This window comes from Podarcis filfolensis (genome assembly GCF_964270895.1).
Source record: "Podarcis filfolensis genome assembly, chromosome: 3".
Lineage (NCBI taxonomy): Eukaryota > Metazoa > Chordata > Lepidosauria > Squamata > Lacertidae > Podarcis > Podarcis filfolensis.
Genome location: NC_139606.1, coordinates 9,701,799 through 9,722,875, shown reverse-complemented (window position 1 = coordinate 9,722,875; position 21,077 = coordinate 9,701,799). Strand labels below are relative to the sequence as shown.

Sequence of the window (21,077 nt, the reverse complement as noted above, 5' to 3'; positions counted from 1 at the left end):
TAATAAATATTTTATTTAAAAAAAAAGAGAGAGCGAGAACCACTGGTTTAAAGCACAGAAGCCTTTGGCTCAAGAGAGGGCTGATTATCTGGGGGGGGGAGGGACTAAAAAAATTAATAAATCAGGATTTTGAGAGGCAACAATTAAAATGTGCTAGCCAAACTATAATGGATGCTAGGCATTGCTCTGACATTCTGCAGTGTTCCTATGAACAGCAGGAATGGGGAGGCATAGGAGTTCCTTCAGCCAAAAATCACAGTGCTTTACTGAGTTATCCGACTAGTTGTGTGTGTTCATAATGGAAATATCAAGACTCTTTGTTGTTGTTTAGTCGTGTCCGACTCTTCGTGACCCCATAGACCAGAGCACGCCAGGCACTCCTGTCCCCGCTGTCTCCCGCAGTTTGGTCAAACTCATGTTAGTAGCTTCAAGAACACTGTTCAACCATCTCGTCCTCTTCTCCTTGTGCCCTCAATCTTTCCCAACATCAGGGGCTTTTCCAGGGAGTCTTCTCTTCTCATGAGGTGGCCAAAGTACTGGAGCCTCAGCTTCAGGATCTGTCCTTCCAGTGAGCACTCAGGGCTGATTTCCTTCAGAATGGATAGGTTTGATCTTCTTGCAGTCCATGGGACTCTCCAGAGTCTCCTCCAGCACCATAATTCAAAAGCACCAATTCTTCGGCGATCAGCCTTCTTTATGGTCCAGCTCTCACTTCCAAATACATCACTACTGGGAAAACCATAGCTTCAACTATACGGACCTTTGACGGCAAGGTGGTGTCTCTGCTTTTTAAGATATCAAGACTTTTAGTATACTGAAAAGTGTTCTAACGCACAGCCCCTGAGGCCGTTTTTTGTCAGCCCTCAGTAACATTTGACCCACCCCACCCTCGCAGCCTTCGTGTTGCCTTCCCAAAACCAGGTAAGTGAGGCTCTGTGCTTTGAGAAAGGTGTGGGGGTTCTGGAGGGCTCATAGAGTCCTCTCACACCCTTCCCAAAGCCTAGCTGGTGATTTCCCAGCTTTGGGAAGGAGATGGGAAGGACCCTGCCGGAGCCTCATGCCTCGTACCCAAAGCCCAGCACCTTGCTTAACCAGTTTTGGGAAGGCAGCATGAGGGCTTAGTGGGGATGGGCATCAATTTTTGAGCTTGCTCTCCCCCACACCCCACATGCGCAAAACAAGGCAGTGTGCAGCCTGCAAGTTCCATGTCCCAAGTACACTTGGTATGAAAAGTTGGGCTGCCCTGGTATACTGTATGACCGCAGGCTAGAGAGAATAAAAGAATCAGGCAAAACCAGTTAGAAAGACTGGGCGTTTATTCCATGTTGAGAGTAAATAAGGCAATTATACATTTCCACAGCCTAAAGAATTATGGCTACAATGCACTAATTTATGCTTATTAAAAAAAACTGTCTAAATACAAGTTTATGTTTTACTGAGATATTCATGATTGCACTGTTTTGTTTGTAATCATGGCCTTGCCTGGACTAGTTAAGCTTTTAAGGACAACAAGGAAGGTTCAATTACAGTAACACAGAAGACAGTGGAAATGAGATTGGTTATAGAACTAGCTGTTTGTTCATTCAAAAGGAAGCACCTTTCTGAAGAACACAACTGATGTGGAGAGGGGAACTGCTAAGGTCTAAGGATATTCATATCATACGGTTGGAGAGCACCTCTCCATTTCATCTAGTTACTCATTTTTAGGAAAAATAATTATCCGTGCTCCACTGTATCTGAGGAAACGTGTTACTATTTACCTAAGCAAATACAATGTTCCCTAAAAACAGCCTCTAGAATAAATTTGTCTTTATTCATTTGCGAAGAGTGAACATTTTTGAATGCTGTGAAGAGTGTCATAATCAAGTAATAACATTAGCAGCTAATAACTGAAGAACATCAGAGGTTCACAGAATAGTTCTACTAGTGCAACTTTCAAACTGTATTAATCTAAATTTATTTTAATGTGGACACGATCTACTGTAAAAAAAGAAATCTCTGTTTCCATACAGAACTGTGAACCTGGTCACACGAAAGAAGTTTCGCTGCTTCTGCGCATGCCGTCATTTTGAGCATCTGCGCATGCGCAAGCGGCGAAACCCGCAAGTAACATGCTCCGTTACTTCCGGGTAGCTGCGGAGCACAACCCAAAAATATTCATCCCAAAGCTACTTCAACCCGAGGTATGACTGTACAAGATATTATTTCTCATTTGGATGGCAGAATAGCTTGGGAATAGCTTGGGAATAGTGAAGTACAGCGCGCGCGCACACACACACACACTTATACTGTAATTAATTGAAATGTCAAACATGATCTGTTATGTACAGTATTTTAAGGCATACAGTACAAATTTAAATGCCAGTCTTGCAAGCAATTATTTGGAGCAGTAAGCCCTGAACTCCTTGACTGCCTGCCCCTCTTCCTCCAATGACCCTAGCTTTGCCTCCTTTCCTCCTCTTCCAAGTACACTTCTCTACCCCAAACTCAATCCCTCCCACACCCCACATGAATTCTGCTGAATGGGGCTTCTACATTGGACAGGACACCATACTGATTGCAAATATGGCGGACACCTCCCTTTCTAAGATACGAAGAGCTTCTGGCTCCCAGTCACCATGAGGAAAGTAACCAATCCCCACCATGCACATGTCCAGCGCAAGGGCAGTACATGGTCTGGATGAATGCAGAGGTTTACTTTCCCTAAATGGACCAGACTGCTCCCCAAAGAGTGCCTGCTAAATGGGAACAAGACACATTCCCCACACTTAGAGATAGAAGCTCCACGACTGGAAGGAAAAAATCCCAAGGCAGGTACCATACTGCTGCCACTGTGAGGCTTTCTGACTCCCTTCAGCATTTTAGCGCGTGGCCCTTTAAGGCAAAAGGGCACGGGTGGCAATGTGTGGGTTAAACCACAGAGCCTAGGGCTTGCCGATCAGAAGGTTGGCGGTTTGAATCCCTGCCACGGGGTGAGCTCCCGTTGTTTAGGCCCAGCTCCTGCCAACCTAGCAGTTCGAAAGCACACCAGTGCAAGTAGATAAATAGGTACCGCTCCGGCAGGAAGGTAAACGGCGTTTCCGTGCGCTGCTCTGGTTCGCCAGAAGCTGCTTAGTCATACTGGCCACATGACCCGGAAGCTGTACGCCGGCTCCCTCGGCCAATAAAGCAAGATGAGCGCCGCAACCCCAGGGTCGGCCACGACTGGACCTAATGGTCAGGGGTCCCTTTACTTTTACCTTTAAGGCAAGGAGGGAGAAAACTGTATGATCAGTCATGAAAGCACAACACAACTTGGGGGGAAACACAAGGGCAACAGCTTGGAGACTGCATGCACACAAATCTATCCGTACATCAAGTATGTAATTTTAAATCTCCCTAGGCCAGGCATGTCCAAAGTCCATTTTGGGGTCCTAATGTGCCCCCCCGGCTGGTTTTATCTGGCCCCTGTGACAGTTTAATCCTAAAAAAACCTCAACAACTTTGGTCAGCCCTCATGCATGTTTACTTCATCAAATTTGGCCCTCTTTGAAAAAAGTTTGTGCACCCCTGCCCTAGGCGATCTGACGGATGCCATTTGTAAGTCCATTAAATACCACAAGAAATTACGGAATTCTTACTTTCTGTGGCCAGCACAGCACCAGCACCATCTGATCTAACAACAGGAAGTAAAAGGCATGAAGGCCTCTGCAAAGTGAAATAACGAAGGATCCCTGTCAAACTACCATGAAAAATACATAAGTGAGAAAAGGGAAGCCCATTTAGCAAACCAAAGGTACTAACTATTCATATTTTGTGGATAAGAACAGAACTGTATAGGCTAAAAACTATTTAACACATTTGTGAACCTTAAGCACGTTGTTCTATTAAATGTTTTATATGACTAGCTACAGAGACCATCAGTTATTGTACTATCTTATGATAAAGAATACAACTGAAGAGTGGCAAGGTATCCACAAATACCTCATCGAATCTAGAACTGGCTCAACTAAGCAGGAAAACCACATTATAGATTAAAATTTAACATGTCAAAATCAATAACCAGGCCTTAGTTAAGATCTACCATTTTTAGGTATCAATAAGCATACCTTGTCCAAACTAGTCTACCTGCAAAGAACAAGAGCTGGGATCCTGAGTCTACATACCGGCCAAGGGCTCTCCTCAGATGCTGCGTCTTAAGACTAAATTGAGAATATACTTCTCAAAATTTGCCAGACACTCTATTTTCCTCCCTCCACCGGTACCCACTATTTCTTGTTTTCTCTGCACTTTCAATAGAAAATACATCTTCCCTCACTTTGTCTTCTATCTAAATTTGTTCTAGATTAATTTCCTTTTTTCTCCAAACCTATGGCTTGGTATTCAAAGAACAGCCACATAACTGTTGCAAAAGTTACCATATTTTTCTGTGTATAAGATGCCCCCATGTATAAGACGACCCCTATTCTTATTTTTTTTGAAGCAAAAATTACAAAGTCAGTATTTCTTGAGTTCTTGAGCTTTCCTGTGGGGGGGGGGGGGAGATTGCCCTTGAGTTGTTAAGCTTTTCTGCAGAGATCACCCAAAGTTGTTAAGCTTCTTAGAGTGGAGTTGTTTGGCTTTTGTGGGGAACGTCACCGCCGAAACAAAACATCGTCTTGGACCCGGAAAAATGGTCTTGGACCTGGAAAACTTCTGTTTCTTTTAGGCCACAACCTCCTACTGAACCACAATAGGAATATGTGGGCTCATATCCTATAGGTATTTGCAAAGCTGCACTAACAAGTATTAGGATCTGCAGACTGCCTAAAATATGTAGTGCAAGAACCACCTTGTTTCTAAGCCCAAATATTGAAACATGTGCTGTGTTGCTAATCTATATTCAGCTATCTTGTGTCTTCTGGTTCTTGATCTCCTTTTCCATTATTCTTCTCTTTCTCAGTGGCAGGCACTGTGATCTGCCAATCCTAATTTCTTACAATCTTCATCAATAGGGCGGAGACATGGATCATAGTATGCCAAGGAAGCTTAATCAATATGCTTAAGCAGCTTGTTTTGCCCCCACAACCTGAAAAATCTGAACGATTTGTGAACATAATATATTTTCCCATGCAGTGTTTTGATTTCATTCCTTCTCATAATTCTTGTACACAACAGAAGCAAAATAAACAACTGCTTTCAAAGGCTACTGTCCAACGCTATTCATTGGCTAACAGTAAACACAAAATCTGCCATTTTGTATGCACCAGGCTTCCTATAAACACACATTTAATTATTCACCGGAGTAGCAACTCTTCCTTACTATCTATGCAATTAGGCTCCAAAGGCACTTTTTACCAGAAGAGCTGCTGCCATCAAGAGAGATAATGGGTGGAATCCAAACACCTCCATCTGGTTCCTTGGGCAAAGGGACCCAAGGGTGATGACCCCCTGAAATTGAGGGTGACACTGCCACTCTTATGCGTACGATGTGGAAGCACTTTCCCCAAATGCATGAAGTTTGAATAAGTGGAAAAATTGAACCCAAGACTGGATTAAAGCCCTAAGGCAGGCATGGCCAAACTTGGCCCTCCAGCTGTTTTGGGACTACAACTCCCATAATCCCTAGCTAACAGGACCAGTGGTCAGGGATGATGGGAATTGTAGTCCCAAAACAGCTGGAGGGCCAAGTTTGGCCATGCTTGCCCGAAGGCTTGCAAAATACTTTTAACATGTGAAGTGCAATTGAAACATAATGTTGGAAAGCTTCCAGGCAATGGCCCTATTCTCCAAAACAGCATGTGCACTAGAATTCATTTTTTTGTGCTGCAAGTCACTGGAACTACAGGCATCGGCACTAGCTGTCACATAGACACCTGTAACAAATCTTGCAGACTGGAAGTGCAAGGGATAGAACTTATTTTCCTCAACTGATTTTTTAGCTCCATGTCTATGGGGCTTTAGGCCTGGTTTTGGCACAGAAACTGCTTTGATAGCCCAGTAGAGGCTTGTCTGGTGTCTCCATTACATATCTTTAGGCACCAGGTGAAAACAACAGAGGGGAGGGAAAAAATTTTTATTTATTTTTATTTAAAACATTTATAAACGGTTATAATATTTTAAAAAATATCTCAATACTGTACAACAGAAAACTGCAAAGAATATAATTATAACAATATACAACATAAAACCAGCAAAATAGTATTCTAAAAGCATATAAGAACACAAACAAGAATTCAGGGAATTTATAGACAAAAATAGGGTCTGATCTTATAGGTCAGGGAAAGCTTGGGCAAAAACATGTATCTTTACAAGAAACATGCCTTTTAGAACTGCACCTTACTGTTTTTTTAAAAATTCCTACAACATGCAGGAAAAACAAAATCCAGGATGTCGTGACCTTTTCAAAACCAGATTCCCTGCAATTAAAAATATGATGTAAGTGCTGAATAATCTCAATTCTTGGTGCATGATTATAAGAGAAAGAATGGTGTGGAAATGCCTAACTGCAAGTTTTACTCACTCCATGCAGCCTTTCCTAGCAAACAGGAATAAAGGGTCTCTTGAGAATTATAATTACTAACTCAGTAAAGCAACACGAATCCCAAAAGCATAAGTAACACTTTTAGCCATTTATATTAAATCCAACAGATATAGTTAAATAGGTTTTATAAATATTAACACCCTAACCAGTCTTCAAAGTACAGAAGAATGCAACCTCAAGCCTTTACAAAGTTTTATTTTCGAACACAGAAGAGGGGATTGACAGACATGAGATTTCAAATGCAGGTAGAAGAGAAAGAATTAAATTCAAGCTTTCTGGGTTGTATCCAACTGTGTCACACCATTGACTGAAGGCTCTTTGATCAATTAGAGGCGCCTGTGAGCAATAAGGGGGGGTTGGTTCACAAATTCCCTCTTTTCTCCTGCAGGCCCTTGCATCACGTCTCATTGCTGTTCCAAAGGGTCCCCCAACCCTCTGGAACGTATTGGCATGGCAAAGGGAGCTGCAAGAAGGAAGGTGGGATCAGAGAAAATTGCCTGTGCCCACCCCGCTTTCCATTCACTGAAGCCTCTGTTGGTTCAAAGAGAATTCTTTCACAACTGATAAGAGGACACAAATGGATCCAATTTTCTGTATACAGCATATATCATGTTTGCTTGCAAACTATCGGAAAAAAGAAGAAGTAGTCATATTTGTAGTTGAGAAATGGGGACGGGGTAGAGGTCTAAAAGTCCCTTAACATTATCCAATAAAAGTACATTTTCGACTGCAATCCCATTATCCAGTTCATTACATCCAAATCACACCCAAGCTTTTATGACTTCAGGGCAACATATACCGGGCTCTTTCATTTGATCTTCAGACTGAAAGGTAATGGTGAAATGACTTAGTGGAGATTTCATCCCCATGTTTCCTGAATCGAAGTCCAACACTACCCATTATATCACAGTGGCCAAAACCAGTGCAATAAAAGGTGCTATGCACAAAACTGACCTTTTCTCCCTAAAACAATTTACTTCTTTCCTAATCTTTATCATCGGTCTGCAGTTGATTTTATCTTCCTAAATTTTACATTTCTTCAACCTTCTATTTTAATTTGGGGAGCAAGCGCCAAACAAACACAGAAACACAAAGTGCAAAGAGAATTGTCAGCCTAAACAACACTGTGCTGAAGGGGCCCTCACCACGGTATCAAAGCCTTTGGGGTGGGGAAAGCACATTCATTCATCCAGGGTCTCGCATGAGCGAGCGAGAAGCATGAATGAGCCATATAAAAGCATGCTTCCTGGCCAAACAGTCAGCCAAATGGGGCAGACATAACAGCAGTTCAGTTTTGTTCAGCATAATATGATCAGTCCAGATACTGTTGCAATAATTTAAAGTGAGAGACTTTTCACCACTTTGGGGAACAATATGGGACCTTACCACTCAAAGTCTGACCCCGGTTTTTTAAGAAAAACACTGTTAAAAGAAATACATTCTCACAAAACTCTACATACACAATGTACGCAAACTTAGATTAAGACTAAATATCTTTCCTGAGCACCTGTAAAATACTCTTTTCTTTTTCAGTGCACAGAGGTTTCTATTCATGTGCTTACTGTCATCTTCCTCTCTGTAGTATTTGAAACTTAAGAAAAGCAACACACCTCTTTCCCAAATGGGACAAAACCTAGGAACTGAAACTGAAGTTGACCTAGTTTTGTCACGCAACGGCTGAGGCAAATGTAGGTCAGTAGAACATCAAGTAAGCTACAAGGTAGAATACCAGGTTATCACTCAGCACCTCCCAACTTTACTCAGACACACCTCGAAACCAAGGATAAAAACAACTACTTGCTTTGGTTTTAATTCCTGTATTTCTTTGCTGTTTACAGCACTTTACTATTTTAAAATATTTATTTAGCACTAAGGTGTCAGGCAGTGTGCAAAGCCATGAAACTAATATAATTGCTGCCCAGAAGGCATATGATCTAAAACTGAAACAGGACCAAAAAGGAGACTGGACAAACTTCAGTTAGAAGAGGCTGGAGAGTATTAGCTGGTAGAGAAAAACTATGCTGGCTTCAGAAAGTCTTTATGAAAAGAAAAACGTATTTCTAGTGCTGAAATCACTCGTGCCTTTTACTGTTTTCATCATCACTCAGGAATCTTTCACCATTTCTGTTAATGCAAACGAGCCAGATCATAACTTACTATCTTCCCTGCTTAAACAGATTCCTTTCAGCTGTTGCAGATAAAGCCACTCCTTCTCACCTACCTATCCTGGTAAAAACCAATCTGGATTCTGATGAAATCTCACATAGATGTTTCTAATGCGCCCCATTGCCATTTAGGCTGGATCCAGAGACGTCAAAGAAGCAATTCAGTTAAACACGTTGTTAACTCATATAGGGAAATCTGGTAGGGAAAGACGGGGTTCCACAGCACCATGTGGTGTCACCATGTGGTGTCGCATACAACGCATATAAAACACTTTTATTTTACCAATCTAGCTGAGTCCTTAGTTCATTGTCCAACTTCTGCTCAGCAGAAACTGCTGAAGTCAGATTCACCAATGACTTCTCTCTCTTTTCTTTTTAAAAGTATTGCTGAGCAGCAGTGTGCATGACCTTTTGAACAGGAAAAACAAAATCCACCTGCATTTCCAAGCAGCTTCAACTGTGGCAGAAGAAACTGGAACTGATGCAACTGACAAGTGACAAGGTTTTCCAACCATACATCAATAAAAGTTTAAAAAATGCAAGTGGGGAAATGGTGGGTGAGCTAAAAATGTGCTTGAGATAGAACTTGTCTATTCATTACAGGTAATGCCTGCAACTGTATATCCATCTTCCAGTATGGCCAAAAACCATTTTTTTAAAAAAGCTACGCATTTAAAATTGCATCTGTGTCTTTCACATAGGCACATTACAGCATGGGAAATAAATGTTACTATATAGTCCAGATCAAAGAGTGTGAAAACAGCACTGCAATTAGCTTCTGATGTGAAGTACCACCCAAACTGATCACCTTAAGCTATGCCCTATGACAAGGGCAGGCGGACCACTGATTTGTTTTGGAGGGGGAGGAAAGTTTCTTCGCAAGACTGCCTTATATTTAAGGGCTAAGAGCTCAGAGACAACACAGACATAGTAACAAATCTAGTACAGAGATTAATAGCCATCAAGACTTGCAACAGGACTGTAGAATGCTATAAAACGAAAAAATAGGCACATACTTTTTATTTATCTAAATATCTGTAGCCTGCCCTTCAGTGTCCAAGCCTTCACAAGGCAGCTCATGTTATAGCAAGGCAATATAGATTTAATTTAGAAATTCCCACTAAAACTGAAAACTAAAGAAGTAACTGAACTAAAAACACCCCAGAGAATTGACATAGCCGGAGCAAGTTAGTACAGTCATGCCTCGTGTTGCGTTAGGGTCATGTTGCGTCTTTTTAGCTTGCGAACACGGCAAACCCAGAATAGTATACTTCCGGGTTTCGCCGTGCACACAGAAGCATTCTGCGCACTTCTCACATGCGCAGAAGTGCTCTATCGCACTCCGCGCTTGCACAGAAGCGCCACTCTAGTTGCGGACTTTTCGGGGTGCAACCGGCACTCCGGAACGGATCATGTCTGCAACTAGAGGTACCACTGTATGTGGAAGAAGGTGCATCTCTGCCAGCAGGCAGGAGCTTCACCATTGGGTGAGCAATGACCACTGCAAAGGAACGGCCCTCAAACAGTGTGTTTAGGGAGGCAGGGACAGATCAATGATGGCTTGGGATGCAAAGCTCCTTTGTGCTTCCAAGAGGCCCCAGGGTTAGGCGAATCAATTCCCCCCTCCTTGTTACAATGGAGGCAAATTCTTACAAAATGGAAGTGTGGTTGATATGCCCCTCCTGACTCCCCACTGGACTGGACTGGACTGTTACATAACAAAAGAATAAAACCTAGTATTCGACCCCCAGCAAAATATGAGTTTAAGAGGTAGTTAATCTAAGCTGCTCCACTGTGCCAGAGACAGTTGGTTCTGACAGAATGAACACCAGAACTGAGAGTTTTCTTAGTACTGCATTCAAGTGATAGCGTTTTTTTAAAAAAAAAATTTTAAACCAAAAACGCCTAAAGCCACAGAAACAGAGCCATGGGGACTGCCTGGTAGTGGAGGAATGTAACAACAACAAATAAGGGAAGGGCAAGGAGGAAACTGGTTGCTTCCAGATTAACAGAGTTTATAACTTCTATGTATTGATGTAACATTTTTATAGTTGTTTATCCCAATGTCTACCATAGCTTCCTGTGACAGTGAAGAACTTCATTTTGCTGCTCAATTTGCAGTCAGACAATTCTTGTGGATAATCCTGGATCCTTGCATTTTGAGGTAATAGCTTTCCCCGACTCACTTTTGCCACTCAATTTTAAAAGCACCTACCACATCCTCAACAGCAAATTTATCACCTTTTAAGTTTTTCTCCATTATAAATGGATTATCATTTTAACCTGCCTTTCTTAAACATAATTTTCCCAATATGATATACTGTTGGAGGTAAAGCAATGTCAACGAAATGCAGGTACATGTAGCCAAATTGTACCTACAATTCTAATAATCTACAACTAAGATGGCAATTTCTTGCTTTTTATCTGTTCTTAAATTCTTTATATTACGTTTGCTTTCTTCATTATCACACTGCTCAAAGTTGACATTTTCACACTGCTCAAAGTTGACATTTTCACACTGCTCAGTTGACATTTTCAAATGACTGCAAAGTATTTATCAAACAGTTAAAGTCAATTAAGATATCTGTGTGTGCACTTGGGGGTGAATGTGTAGGAATAATGGTTCCAAATGCCATTTATTTATGATCAGCACTGAATTTTATTTTGCATTCTCTTGCCCAATTTCGAAAGATCCTTAGGGGAATAATCTTCTTTGAATTTTACTATTCTGAATAGCTAGCCATCTTCACAATTTACTCCACTCTGCAGATTTGTGTTTAAAAAACACACAGAAAAGGTCTCAAAACACTTCCATGTTACACCACAGAGAATGACACCATAAAAACTCTGGTTCTGTAGTTTTCTCTCAGTCAAATGACACTTTCATTGTTATGTACAGAGCATCATGTACAAAGATCAATTTATTTAATACACAAATATGACAGAAGCTCACAGATAAGAGTGATGATGAGAGCTAAGGCTTAGGTACACAGCTAAGCAATTATAATAAAAAGATAATCATTTACAAAGAAGGAGAATGGTAATAGAAGGTTGCTTTTCATGCATACAATCTCACATTGCTAAGCAGTCCTGTATTGTCATCCATAGCATCCCAAACTCAGAAGCATGCTTGCAATAGACTCCCACCATATAACACAGCCATACATATTTCAAGGGCAGGCTCATGCATTTTCAGGTAATGATCAAGGGTGGATTTATCATGTGTAGTCCAACACATATCAGATTCAATAATGATATTATACTAATAATAACAACAAATTTATTATTTATACCCCGCCCATCTGGCTGGGTTTCCTCAGCCACTCTGGGAGGCTTACAGCATATCTAAAAACATAATAAAAACTTCAAGCATTCAAAACCTCCCAAAACAGGACTGCCTTCAGATGTCTTCTAAAAGTTGTGTAATTCTTTGTCTCCTTGACATCTGAAGGGAGGGTGTTCCACAGGGAGGGTGCCCCTCTGCCTGGTTCCCTGTAACTGCCTGGTATGCATTAATTCAATTTTTGAGGTTTGCTAGATTTATTGTAGTCAGGAAAGCCTCCCATACACTAGCAGAAGAAGTCTTCAAAGATTTGGCCATCCAATGGATAAAGGTTCTGCTGGTCAATCCCAAAATGGATATTTAGATTGCTATTTCCATTGTAATAACTGAAAATAGAGAATATTTCCCCCCTTGATATGTAACAAGTTTATTATCTGATGTTTAACACAGCTAGAAGGTGTCAGTTCAAAAATATACCATCAGTTGTTTACTCCTTTGCCACTATTTTCTATACATAGTGCACATTTTGCATAAGGTGTACTTTTCAGTGCAGGCTACCAGTGCTACAAAGTAGACTCAAACATTACCTTGTACACTTACTTTCAAGAGATAGTGTGGTATTATATTTATACCATATCAAGATACCAAATAATGGATTATATTTGCATTTCTCTAACACATAACTTAACTGCTGATATGCACTTTTGCAATGGAATCATAGAGTTAGAAGGAACAACGAGGGTCATCTAGTCCAACCCCCTGCGGTGCAGAAATCTATTTACCCAATGTGGGGCTCAAACCCATGGCCCCGAGATTAAAAGTCTCATGATCTACTATCTGAGCTATCCCAGTGATGTTAAGAATGACAAGGGGGCAGCTTTCTGTCTGCTTTAACATTTCTATAAACTTACTGAAGAGAGCCATCTGAAGAGAGAATATACAGAAGGAAATCTATTTTATTTACATAGAATATGATAACTAAATGAAATACAGTGGTACCTCGGTTTAAGAACAGCCCTGTTTACGAACGATTCGGTTTACGAACTCCACAAAACCGGAAGTAGTGTCCCGGTTTGCGAACTTTACCTTGGTCTAAGAACGGAAGCCGAATGGTGGAAGGGCACCGGCAGCGGGAGGCCTCATTAGGGAAAGCGCACCTTGGTTTAAGAACGGTTTTGGTTTAAGAATGGACTTCCAGAATGGATTAAGTTTGTAAACCGAGATACCACTGTATAAGGGTCAATAGCTGTACAGTGGTACCTTGGTTTGCATAAGTCTTGGTTTGCATACGTTTTGGATTACAAACACATCAAACCCGGAAGTGTGTGTCCCGGTTTACAACCTTTTTTTAGATTACAACCCTTTTTTTTATTACGAACAAATTTTTTTCCGAGGCACCATTAGTGAAAGTGCGCCTTGGGTTACCACCTGTTTTGGTTTACAAACAGACCTCCAGAACGGATTATGGTTGTAAACCAAGGTACCACTGTATTTTAAAGGTTTTAGTTCTGCCACTATCCAGGGAGGTCATATAATATAGGGTGTTTGAGATATGGGTCCTAAGGCGTGACACTGGTGGAAGCATCCACAAAAAAACACCAATTGTCTGGTTATTGTTGTTTTTTAGTAAAGTCTCATATCAACAACCTAGGTGCAAATAAGCTAGAGAGAAAGAAAACAAATGTCAGCATTTTGTTGTGCTCTGGTTAACAATTTAGACTGGAAACCTATTTGATTTCTTTATCTCACTATACTGTATGACTCATGGAAGAAGGAGGGCTGTATCCTTAAATTCCCAGGAAAGCCTCCATACAGCATACCCAATCACCTTGTCAAATCCAGTATGTCACATACAATTTGCATCCAACATAGAGAATTACAGATTTACATTATGATCAACATTCCACTATTCTCTGTGGGCATAGAGGATTCATGTTTCAGAAGACTTGGGGCAACTCATATTTATGAGATTTATTAGGGTCAACATAAAAAACCCTAAAAACACTAGTTATTCTCCTTGTGCATTTTGAGGTGCAGGGGTTGGGGAGGGAGAGACAGAGACAGAGAGAGAGAACAGGGCTGCCTCAAATCTCAAAGCACAAATACAAGTCCCATCTTCCTGATGCATGGCCTGTGACCTAACTTAGGTGAAAGTTCTTTCTAATACTTGGGAAAGACCAATTAAGCCCACAGAGTGAAATCCCAGAGCGAGAAGTGCACAAAGGTACTGGTGGGTAAGCCACTGAGTTTGGCCACTAGAGACAATTTAAAATGATCCCAGTGGCCCAAATAAATTACTAATCATTTGCCATACTTAGTTCAGCTATGTCCACAAACGAAGTCCTCAAAAAGTAAGAAACACCACTACAATATGCTATTATTTAGCAATACCTATACAAAACTAAATGTACCATTGTGAAGAGAAATCAGAGCTAGTGATCTTGCTATTTACACATGTTCTCAAGCTCCCCAATTAAAAACAAATAAATTCATTCATTGGAAAGAAACTCAAGCCATTTAACTGGGTTCCATGCTAGCACTATTGTAAGAATTTTAACACTGGCACAACAGACCCCCTGATTTCTTCCATCTAAAAATCTCTTCTCTCTGAACATTACAAAAACTTTCCCAGGAAGATTTGCTGTATACTTGGAGGATTCAATGCAGTCGAGAAAGGAATTAAACTGATGTATCATTGTATTTGCTTGGCAGATTTATTTGTTTATTTTGTATTTTCACACCACCCTTCATCAATTATTCCAATGATTTTACTGTGGAAACTCACAAACAAAAACAGGCAGCATGCAAGCCTTATTTGCATCGCAACTGGAGGCAACAGGTAGAGCAAAATGCGTACTACTTTCAAATTAGGAGTTTTATCATGCAGAGAGGGCTCCTACAAAAAACTGAAGAGGATCATACAGAAAACATTCAGAAGGCTATAATATTTAAATTGAACCCAGCGAGATTTTAACAACGACCACAGCATAAGCATAACACATTTACAACAAGAAAGAAGAAAGGCACCTGGAGACATCTGACACTGGGCATGCTCTGCAGGCATCTCAGTGCGCACATGCTCTCTACCAGGTTGGAGCAGCCTAGCCACAAAGACCTTGGCACAGAACACTGCAGGATGACAAAAAGGAAGGAAGAGAAGAAGCAGTTAGATGCCACAAGTTACTGAACGCAGGTAACTTATTAGTATGTTAAAGTGGATAACCAAAGGTAAGCAACCAAAAACATCTAATCCCATTCCAAACTGCTTAGCCAGATCATCAATCAAGGGCTGAATCCACCAAACACTACAATTAACCTACGCTATCTGAAGCATAAATTGGGTTGAATTCACACCAAGGGATTGTCCACATTTGAGCATGAATTAGCTGTTAATCTACTATCTCTCCATTCACATTAGGCTAGTGTGGTCCACAAATGCCTATATTTGAATCTGTGCATGGGAAACAACTAATAGGCATTCCCTTTTGGATGTGTCCCTACCGTCTAATTTGTTGATTCTTTTATGCCAGGGATGTCCAACAAGTCAATCACGATCTACTGGTAGATCCCCAGGAGGTTTTGGTAGATCACGGTCGATCGCTGGGTCCCCTTCCTTAGCAGTGCTAAAATTTATTCCTGCCCCGCCCTCCACTGATGCACCATCTGCAGAATGGAAGATGGCATTTACTGAGTGAGGCTGTTTCGTTTCCCCAGCAATTTGTTAGTGAGTGTCTGTTCCTCTTTCCCCCAAAAAACCCTTAAAAACGGGGCTTTCCTCCTCCCTAATAAAAATCTCAACAACTTTGACCTGAACCGCCCCCCATGGGGGTAGATCACTGCCAGTTTTTAATTTTGTAAGTAGATCGCAGTCTCTTGGGAGTTGGCCACCACTGTTTTATGCCAATGCATGTGCACAGACAGCTTTTTTTAAAAAAACCAACAACCCACTTATGAAGTGGGCAAGTCAAGCAACTGTAAATTTGCTTGTGCAATCTTCTGGTTTTCTGCAAATCATGAGGGATCAAAGGCCGGGGTGGAGGGGAGAACCTCCGTTCAGGAGCTCACAGGAAATAGTTATGAGCACAGGCAGAAAGAAATGAGAGCATCAAGGAAGTAATGGGCATGGACAGGGGAATGGAAGAAAGTGAAAATTGAGTCACCCAGCCAAAAACACCCAAATAAAATCATTTGTGACCCTGAGGAGAGTAGTTTAGAACCCAATTTCCCTCAGTTTTTCAGATTATCTCCATAACAGGTAAGCATTGAGACAGGTTTTGTTTGAGGGTATTGCATGTGGACTATGCAAATTAAAAGGTAATACAGTAAACACTGGTGTTGACAAGCCCCAAGTTAGTTGCTCTTGAATCTCACTGATGTAAACGGATCCTAAATTTGTCAAAACTAGTTTATTTCTTACGGGACCAAAATGCAACTAATTTTATCCGCCAATCTACTGGAGTTTTCAACAACCCCAATGAAATGGAGCTTGCAGAGTAGCAATTCTTAGTGCTGCAATCATCTAGTAACTTTCATTGGTCTAACCACTTCAGCATTTATGAGCTCCGAAAGGAAATAAATAAGAACAGAGCCCTTGAAAGTGGAGCCCGGAGTGCTCTCGAGTGTTAATCGCTTTTTGTACAAAACCACTCCCAATACACTACCCAAACAAAGAGAATCACAAATCTGGCACTAGGATACAAGTGAGGAACTTGATTCAGTGTTTTACACATGTTTCTCACTGCTGAGTTTGAAAAAGCTTGCTGATCTATTGTGCGTAACTTGTCGTTGAATCAATTATTTTCTCTGCAACTATTTCTAAAGATTCATTCAAAGTCTCATATACTTAACTTGGAATGAAAATAAGTTGAATAGTGCAGGCAGTTATGATGAGCCTATTACATAGCTCTTCTGTTATAGTGGACAGAAAGTGTTACTGTTTAAAGAAAAATAGAAGTTTCTCAAAGTTGATGTTGAGGACTGAGCCCTACTAAGGATTTATTAACTTGTACAGCACATAATCCCAATCAGTTGTTAATGAGCCAAACAATTTAACATCAGATTACATAATTTGGCAGGCCAAGTAAGTCTACCCAGGTCACAAATACTTAACAGAGAGGCAATTTAAGGATAATTCATCCTGGTCATAAGCTAAATGAGTTTAAAATCATAAGACTTTAAAGTTTCAAAATGGATCAAAGGCTTTCAAATAAATCTAAAACCATTCCCTCCCCCCCCCCCCCAGTAATAAACACCAGGGAAGCTCTGAGCATTGAGTGCCCTGGCTTTAATTTAAACAGGCATATTTACTTATAGTAAATAGATTTTACACCACCTCTGACCTTAGCAAATATGTAAAAGTTAAGGCTATAATACAGAAATCTACCTTACACTTGACAAAATGCATTGAATGAGGTATCTCTTTTGCATTGCAAAAAAACAAACCACTATACCATAAGCTGCTTTTGAAACTCCCAAGTTTCAAAAGCAGTTTATTGTACTGGAAGAAACTGGGGCTGCAGTTTGAGAAATGCAAATCTAAAGTTGATGGGAGTGGTCATTAGTTTTGAGGCAAGGTGCCATCAGTATGCTGATGACACTAGGCTCTATCTCTCAATTACATCTGGATTGGGAGAAGACATGCAGTCCCTGGATTGGTGCCTGGAAGCAATGTTGAGATGGATGAGGAAAAACAAGCTAAACTTGAATCCTGGTAAGACAAATGTACTGTGTGTGAGTGGCTCCTGTGTCTGTGAAACTGGTCAATTTTTCACCCTGGATGGGTCAAATAATGCTATTGCTTTATACAAGAATGCTTGCATTTTAAAATACTGCAAATTAGTACTGCTGACTCGTATCAAGTACTTGTATTTCAATTTAAGGCCACAAGTCACATGGTCATAAGCAGGCCATCAGGTACTACCATTTACCTCTCATGTTAGTGAATAAGAGGGCACAAAGTCTGGCTTTTAAGCCCCTGCACAACTTTGGTAAATAGGTAAATTGCTTATTAATTAAATAAAAGTGCTAACCCATGCAAGTGGGGGGGGGTGTTGCTATCACGTCTGTTTTTAAATGAGCCAGAGAATTAACTTTGGAAGGGTTCAGAGGCTTATCTTATCTACTCAAAACAGACAATCCTTTGCCCAATTAGTCCAGATCACAGTGGGCCACAAGACAAAGATGGTTCTTGCACAGATGTCAATGCAATAAAGTCAAACCAAGCACTATAGCACAGGAAAGCAAAGAGGGCATCACACCGCGCATCAGTATTGCTGGTCAATCTTTCCTGGAAAAACATGTCTTCCCAGAACATATGCTGGCCAGCTAGAACTTATTTATTTAAACAACTACTGGCATACATTTCCCCATATTTTACAGCATAGTGAACTGGTGCTTCATGTGCAGGTCAGCATTCTTGGCTAAGTAAGTCTAATCACTACAGTCCTTTCAGTAAGGGGGAAAAACATAGGGTAGATCAACTTTCAGTAAATTTTGCATTGAACAGCAGGAAGCAAACATGTTAAAGGTAACACAGTTCAAAAGCAAACTAACCTAATTTAGCAGTAAACATTAAACACAATCATTTAATGCTACATTTATGGAACATGTGAACTTCCTGAAAAGTGATCTAAATGTGATTACATAGTTTATTTGTTATTGCAATCACAACATATTGCCATAAACTGGACATGCTTCAAGTGGTGAAGCTGACACCAGCTACGTGCTAACTAGGTTCTCTATCAGTGAGCAATGGGTCCCCCTCCCCCTTCTTGCAAAATGAAAAAAAGGAGGAAGGGAGAAAGCGCAAACCTAAAATTTGAAAACAGAGAATTGGAAGCATTTAACAACTTGCACAGCTCTGATAGAAGTCGAGTAACATAACATCTGTGTGTTTCATCAAGCCATTACATTCCTTCACAACTTTAACAATATGCTAAGATTCTTCTGGTCTGATGCCATCCCCTCCCTATTTGTCTCTAGGATGAGACTGGAAAAAGTCTTTGGGCAGGGAGAAATGAACAGCTGAGCAAGAAGAACCCTGTGGTCATTTGATGAGGTGCCTCCTTTTACCTAGAAAGAATTAACCCTCCTTAAGGATAATAGGGGACCCAGGTGGCGCTGTGGGTTAAACCACAGAGTCTAGGACTTGCCAATCAGAAGATCGGCAGTTCGAATCCCCACGACAGGGTGAGCTCCTATTGCTTGGTCCTTGCTCCTGCCAACCTAGCAGTTCGAAAGCACGTCAAAGTGCAAGTAGATAAATAGGTACCGCTCCGGAGGGAAGGTAAACGGCGTTTCCGTGTGCTGCTCTGGTTCGCCAGAAGCAGCTTAGTCATGCTGGCCACATGACCCAGAAGCTGTACGCCGGCTCCCTAGGCCAATAAAGTGAGATGAGCGCTGCAACCCCAGAGTCAGCCACGACTGGACCTAATGGTCAGGGGTCCCTTTATCTTTACCTTTAAGGATAATGGCCAGGGAGGTTTTGTTTAGCCTTACGTGGCTGACTTTTGTCTGCTTGGCTTTTAAGTTTTAGTTGAGCCCCTCAATTTCACTCGACAGAAGCTGCAAGTGGTTCATTAGTGTCGTGTTATTAGGAGGGAACGCGCTCTCAGCACTGCATCATTTACACAGTACTATTAGTGTACATCTCCTCTGCAGAACAACTAACAAAAAGAGACATATTTTTGCCCATAGGACATAATCGCCTAACTTTTGACATTGAGGAAGGCAACAAGGAGAGACAGCTGTGAACAAGGGATGAATGCAAACAGTACGAATGCAGCATGTAAATACGCACACATGTCCACTGTGGGATAAGGACTGAAGAGAAATTAAGCTGGAAGCTTCACAGGAAAATTGGGTTTTGAGGAGGGATTTGAAGAAGGGAAAAGAGATGGCACCACACAGGCAATCTGAAAGGACGTTCCATACACAGCGGAGCAGCAAGAGGATGAGCAAAGACAATACGTATTTCACAGACATATTTTACATGTGTGCAATTCACATTTTACACACACACACACACACACACACACGGTGTCCCAGTCAAATGAAGTTTCACTTAACTAGTAGTGGAAAGAAGACTTCTCTCCCCTTAACTCACTCTAAAGAAAATTCACCTTGAAAACGAGGGAGGGGGGAAACGATGGGTTGCTGCAGGTCACATCAGTGGCAACTTCTGAGTTCATATCATTACGGCCATTTTACAAGGACTGTATGTATTGCTTTAACGTCCCTTGAAGGACAGCCAAATTTAAATAACAATTTGACACACGGCTGTGAGGCATTTGCGAGCTTTTTTGCGGAGAAGGTCTTGTTGCTCCGCCATGACCTCCCTGCCAATTTGGATACAATAAAGGAACTGGAGGCCCCTCGACTGTCCTCGGGTCCAGTATTGGACCACTTTGACCGGATATCCCCAGCCGATGTAGACAGACTCCTCCGAGCTGGAAAGCCCACCACCTGTCCTCTCGACCCATGCCCGTCTTGGCTGATTAGAGCTTGTCCAGACGAGGTGCGGGCCCTCCTGGGGGATATCATCAATTTGTCCCTTGGCACGGGGACATTCCCAGGGGAACTGAAGGAGGCAGTGGTGCGCCCGCTCTTAAAGAAAACATCATTAGATCCTTTAGATCTATCCAATTACCGCCCGGAATCTTCCGTTCCTGGGTAAGGTGATTGAGAGAGCGGTTGCTGAACAGCTTGGTGGGTTTCTGGATGAAACATCGGCTCTGGATCCATTCCAGTCTGGCTTCCGCGCTGGTCATGGGACCGAGACAGCTCTGGTTGCCCTAACAGATGATCTTCGTAGACAGCTGGATCGAGGCGGGTCGGGGCTGCTGATTCTTCTAGATCTGTCAGCAGCTTTCGACATGGTCGATCATGAACTTCTGGACCACCGCCTTGCCGACGTGGGGATCCAGGGCACAGTCCTTCAATGGCTGCGCTCGTTTCTCTCTGGTCGGGGACAGAGGGTGGCGCTTGGGGGGGAATTGTCATCGCGCCACTCCTTGGTGTGTGGAGTACCTCAGGGTGCGATACTCTCCCCAATGCTTTTCAACATCTTTATGCGCCCCCTCGCCCAGCTTGTCCGGAGTTTTGGGCTGGGTTGCCATCAGTATGCCGA

The 21,077-nt window shown here is 41.7% G+C and overlaps 1 protein-coding gene and 1 long non-coding RNA gene across 6 annotated transcripts in view; one reads left to right on the top strand and one right to left on the bottom strand.

The window, feature by feature from the left end:
* The window catches only part of LOC310759538, a 209,833-nt gene that overhangs the window by 26,739 nt on the left and 162,017 nt on the right, over positions 1–21,077 (top strand). The window lies entirely within an intron of this gene.
* FBXW11 (F-box and WD repeat domain containing 11) overlaps positions 1–21,077 on the bottom strand; it is a 105,272-nt gene that overhangs the window by 46,151 nt on the left and 38,044 nt on the right. For 2 of the 5 annotated variants that reach the window (XM_083606559.1, XM_083606560.1), the window contains one exon: positions 14,978–15,079. The exons of the other annotated variants lie outside the window; for them this stretch is intronic. In XM_083606559.1, coding sequence (XP_083462685.1) covers positions 14,978–15,079 — 102 coding nt within the window. The remainder of the gene's footprint in view (positions 1–14,977; positions 15,080–21,077) is intronic. 5 annotated transcript variants of the gene reach the window in all.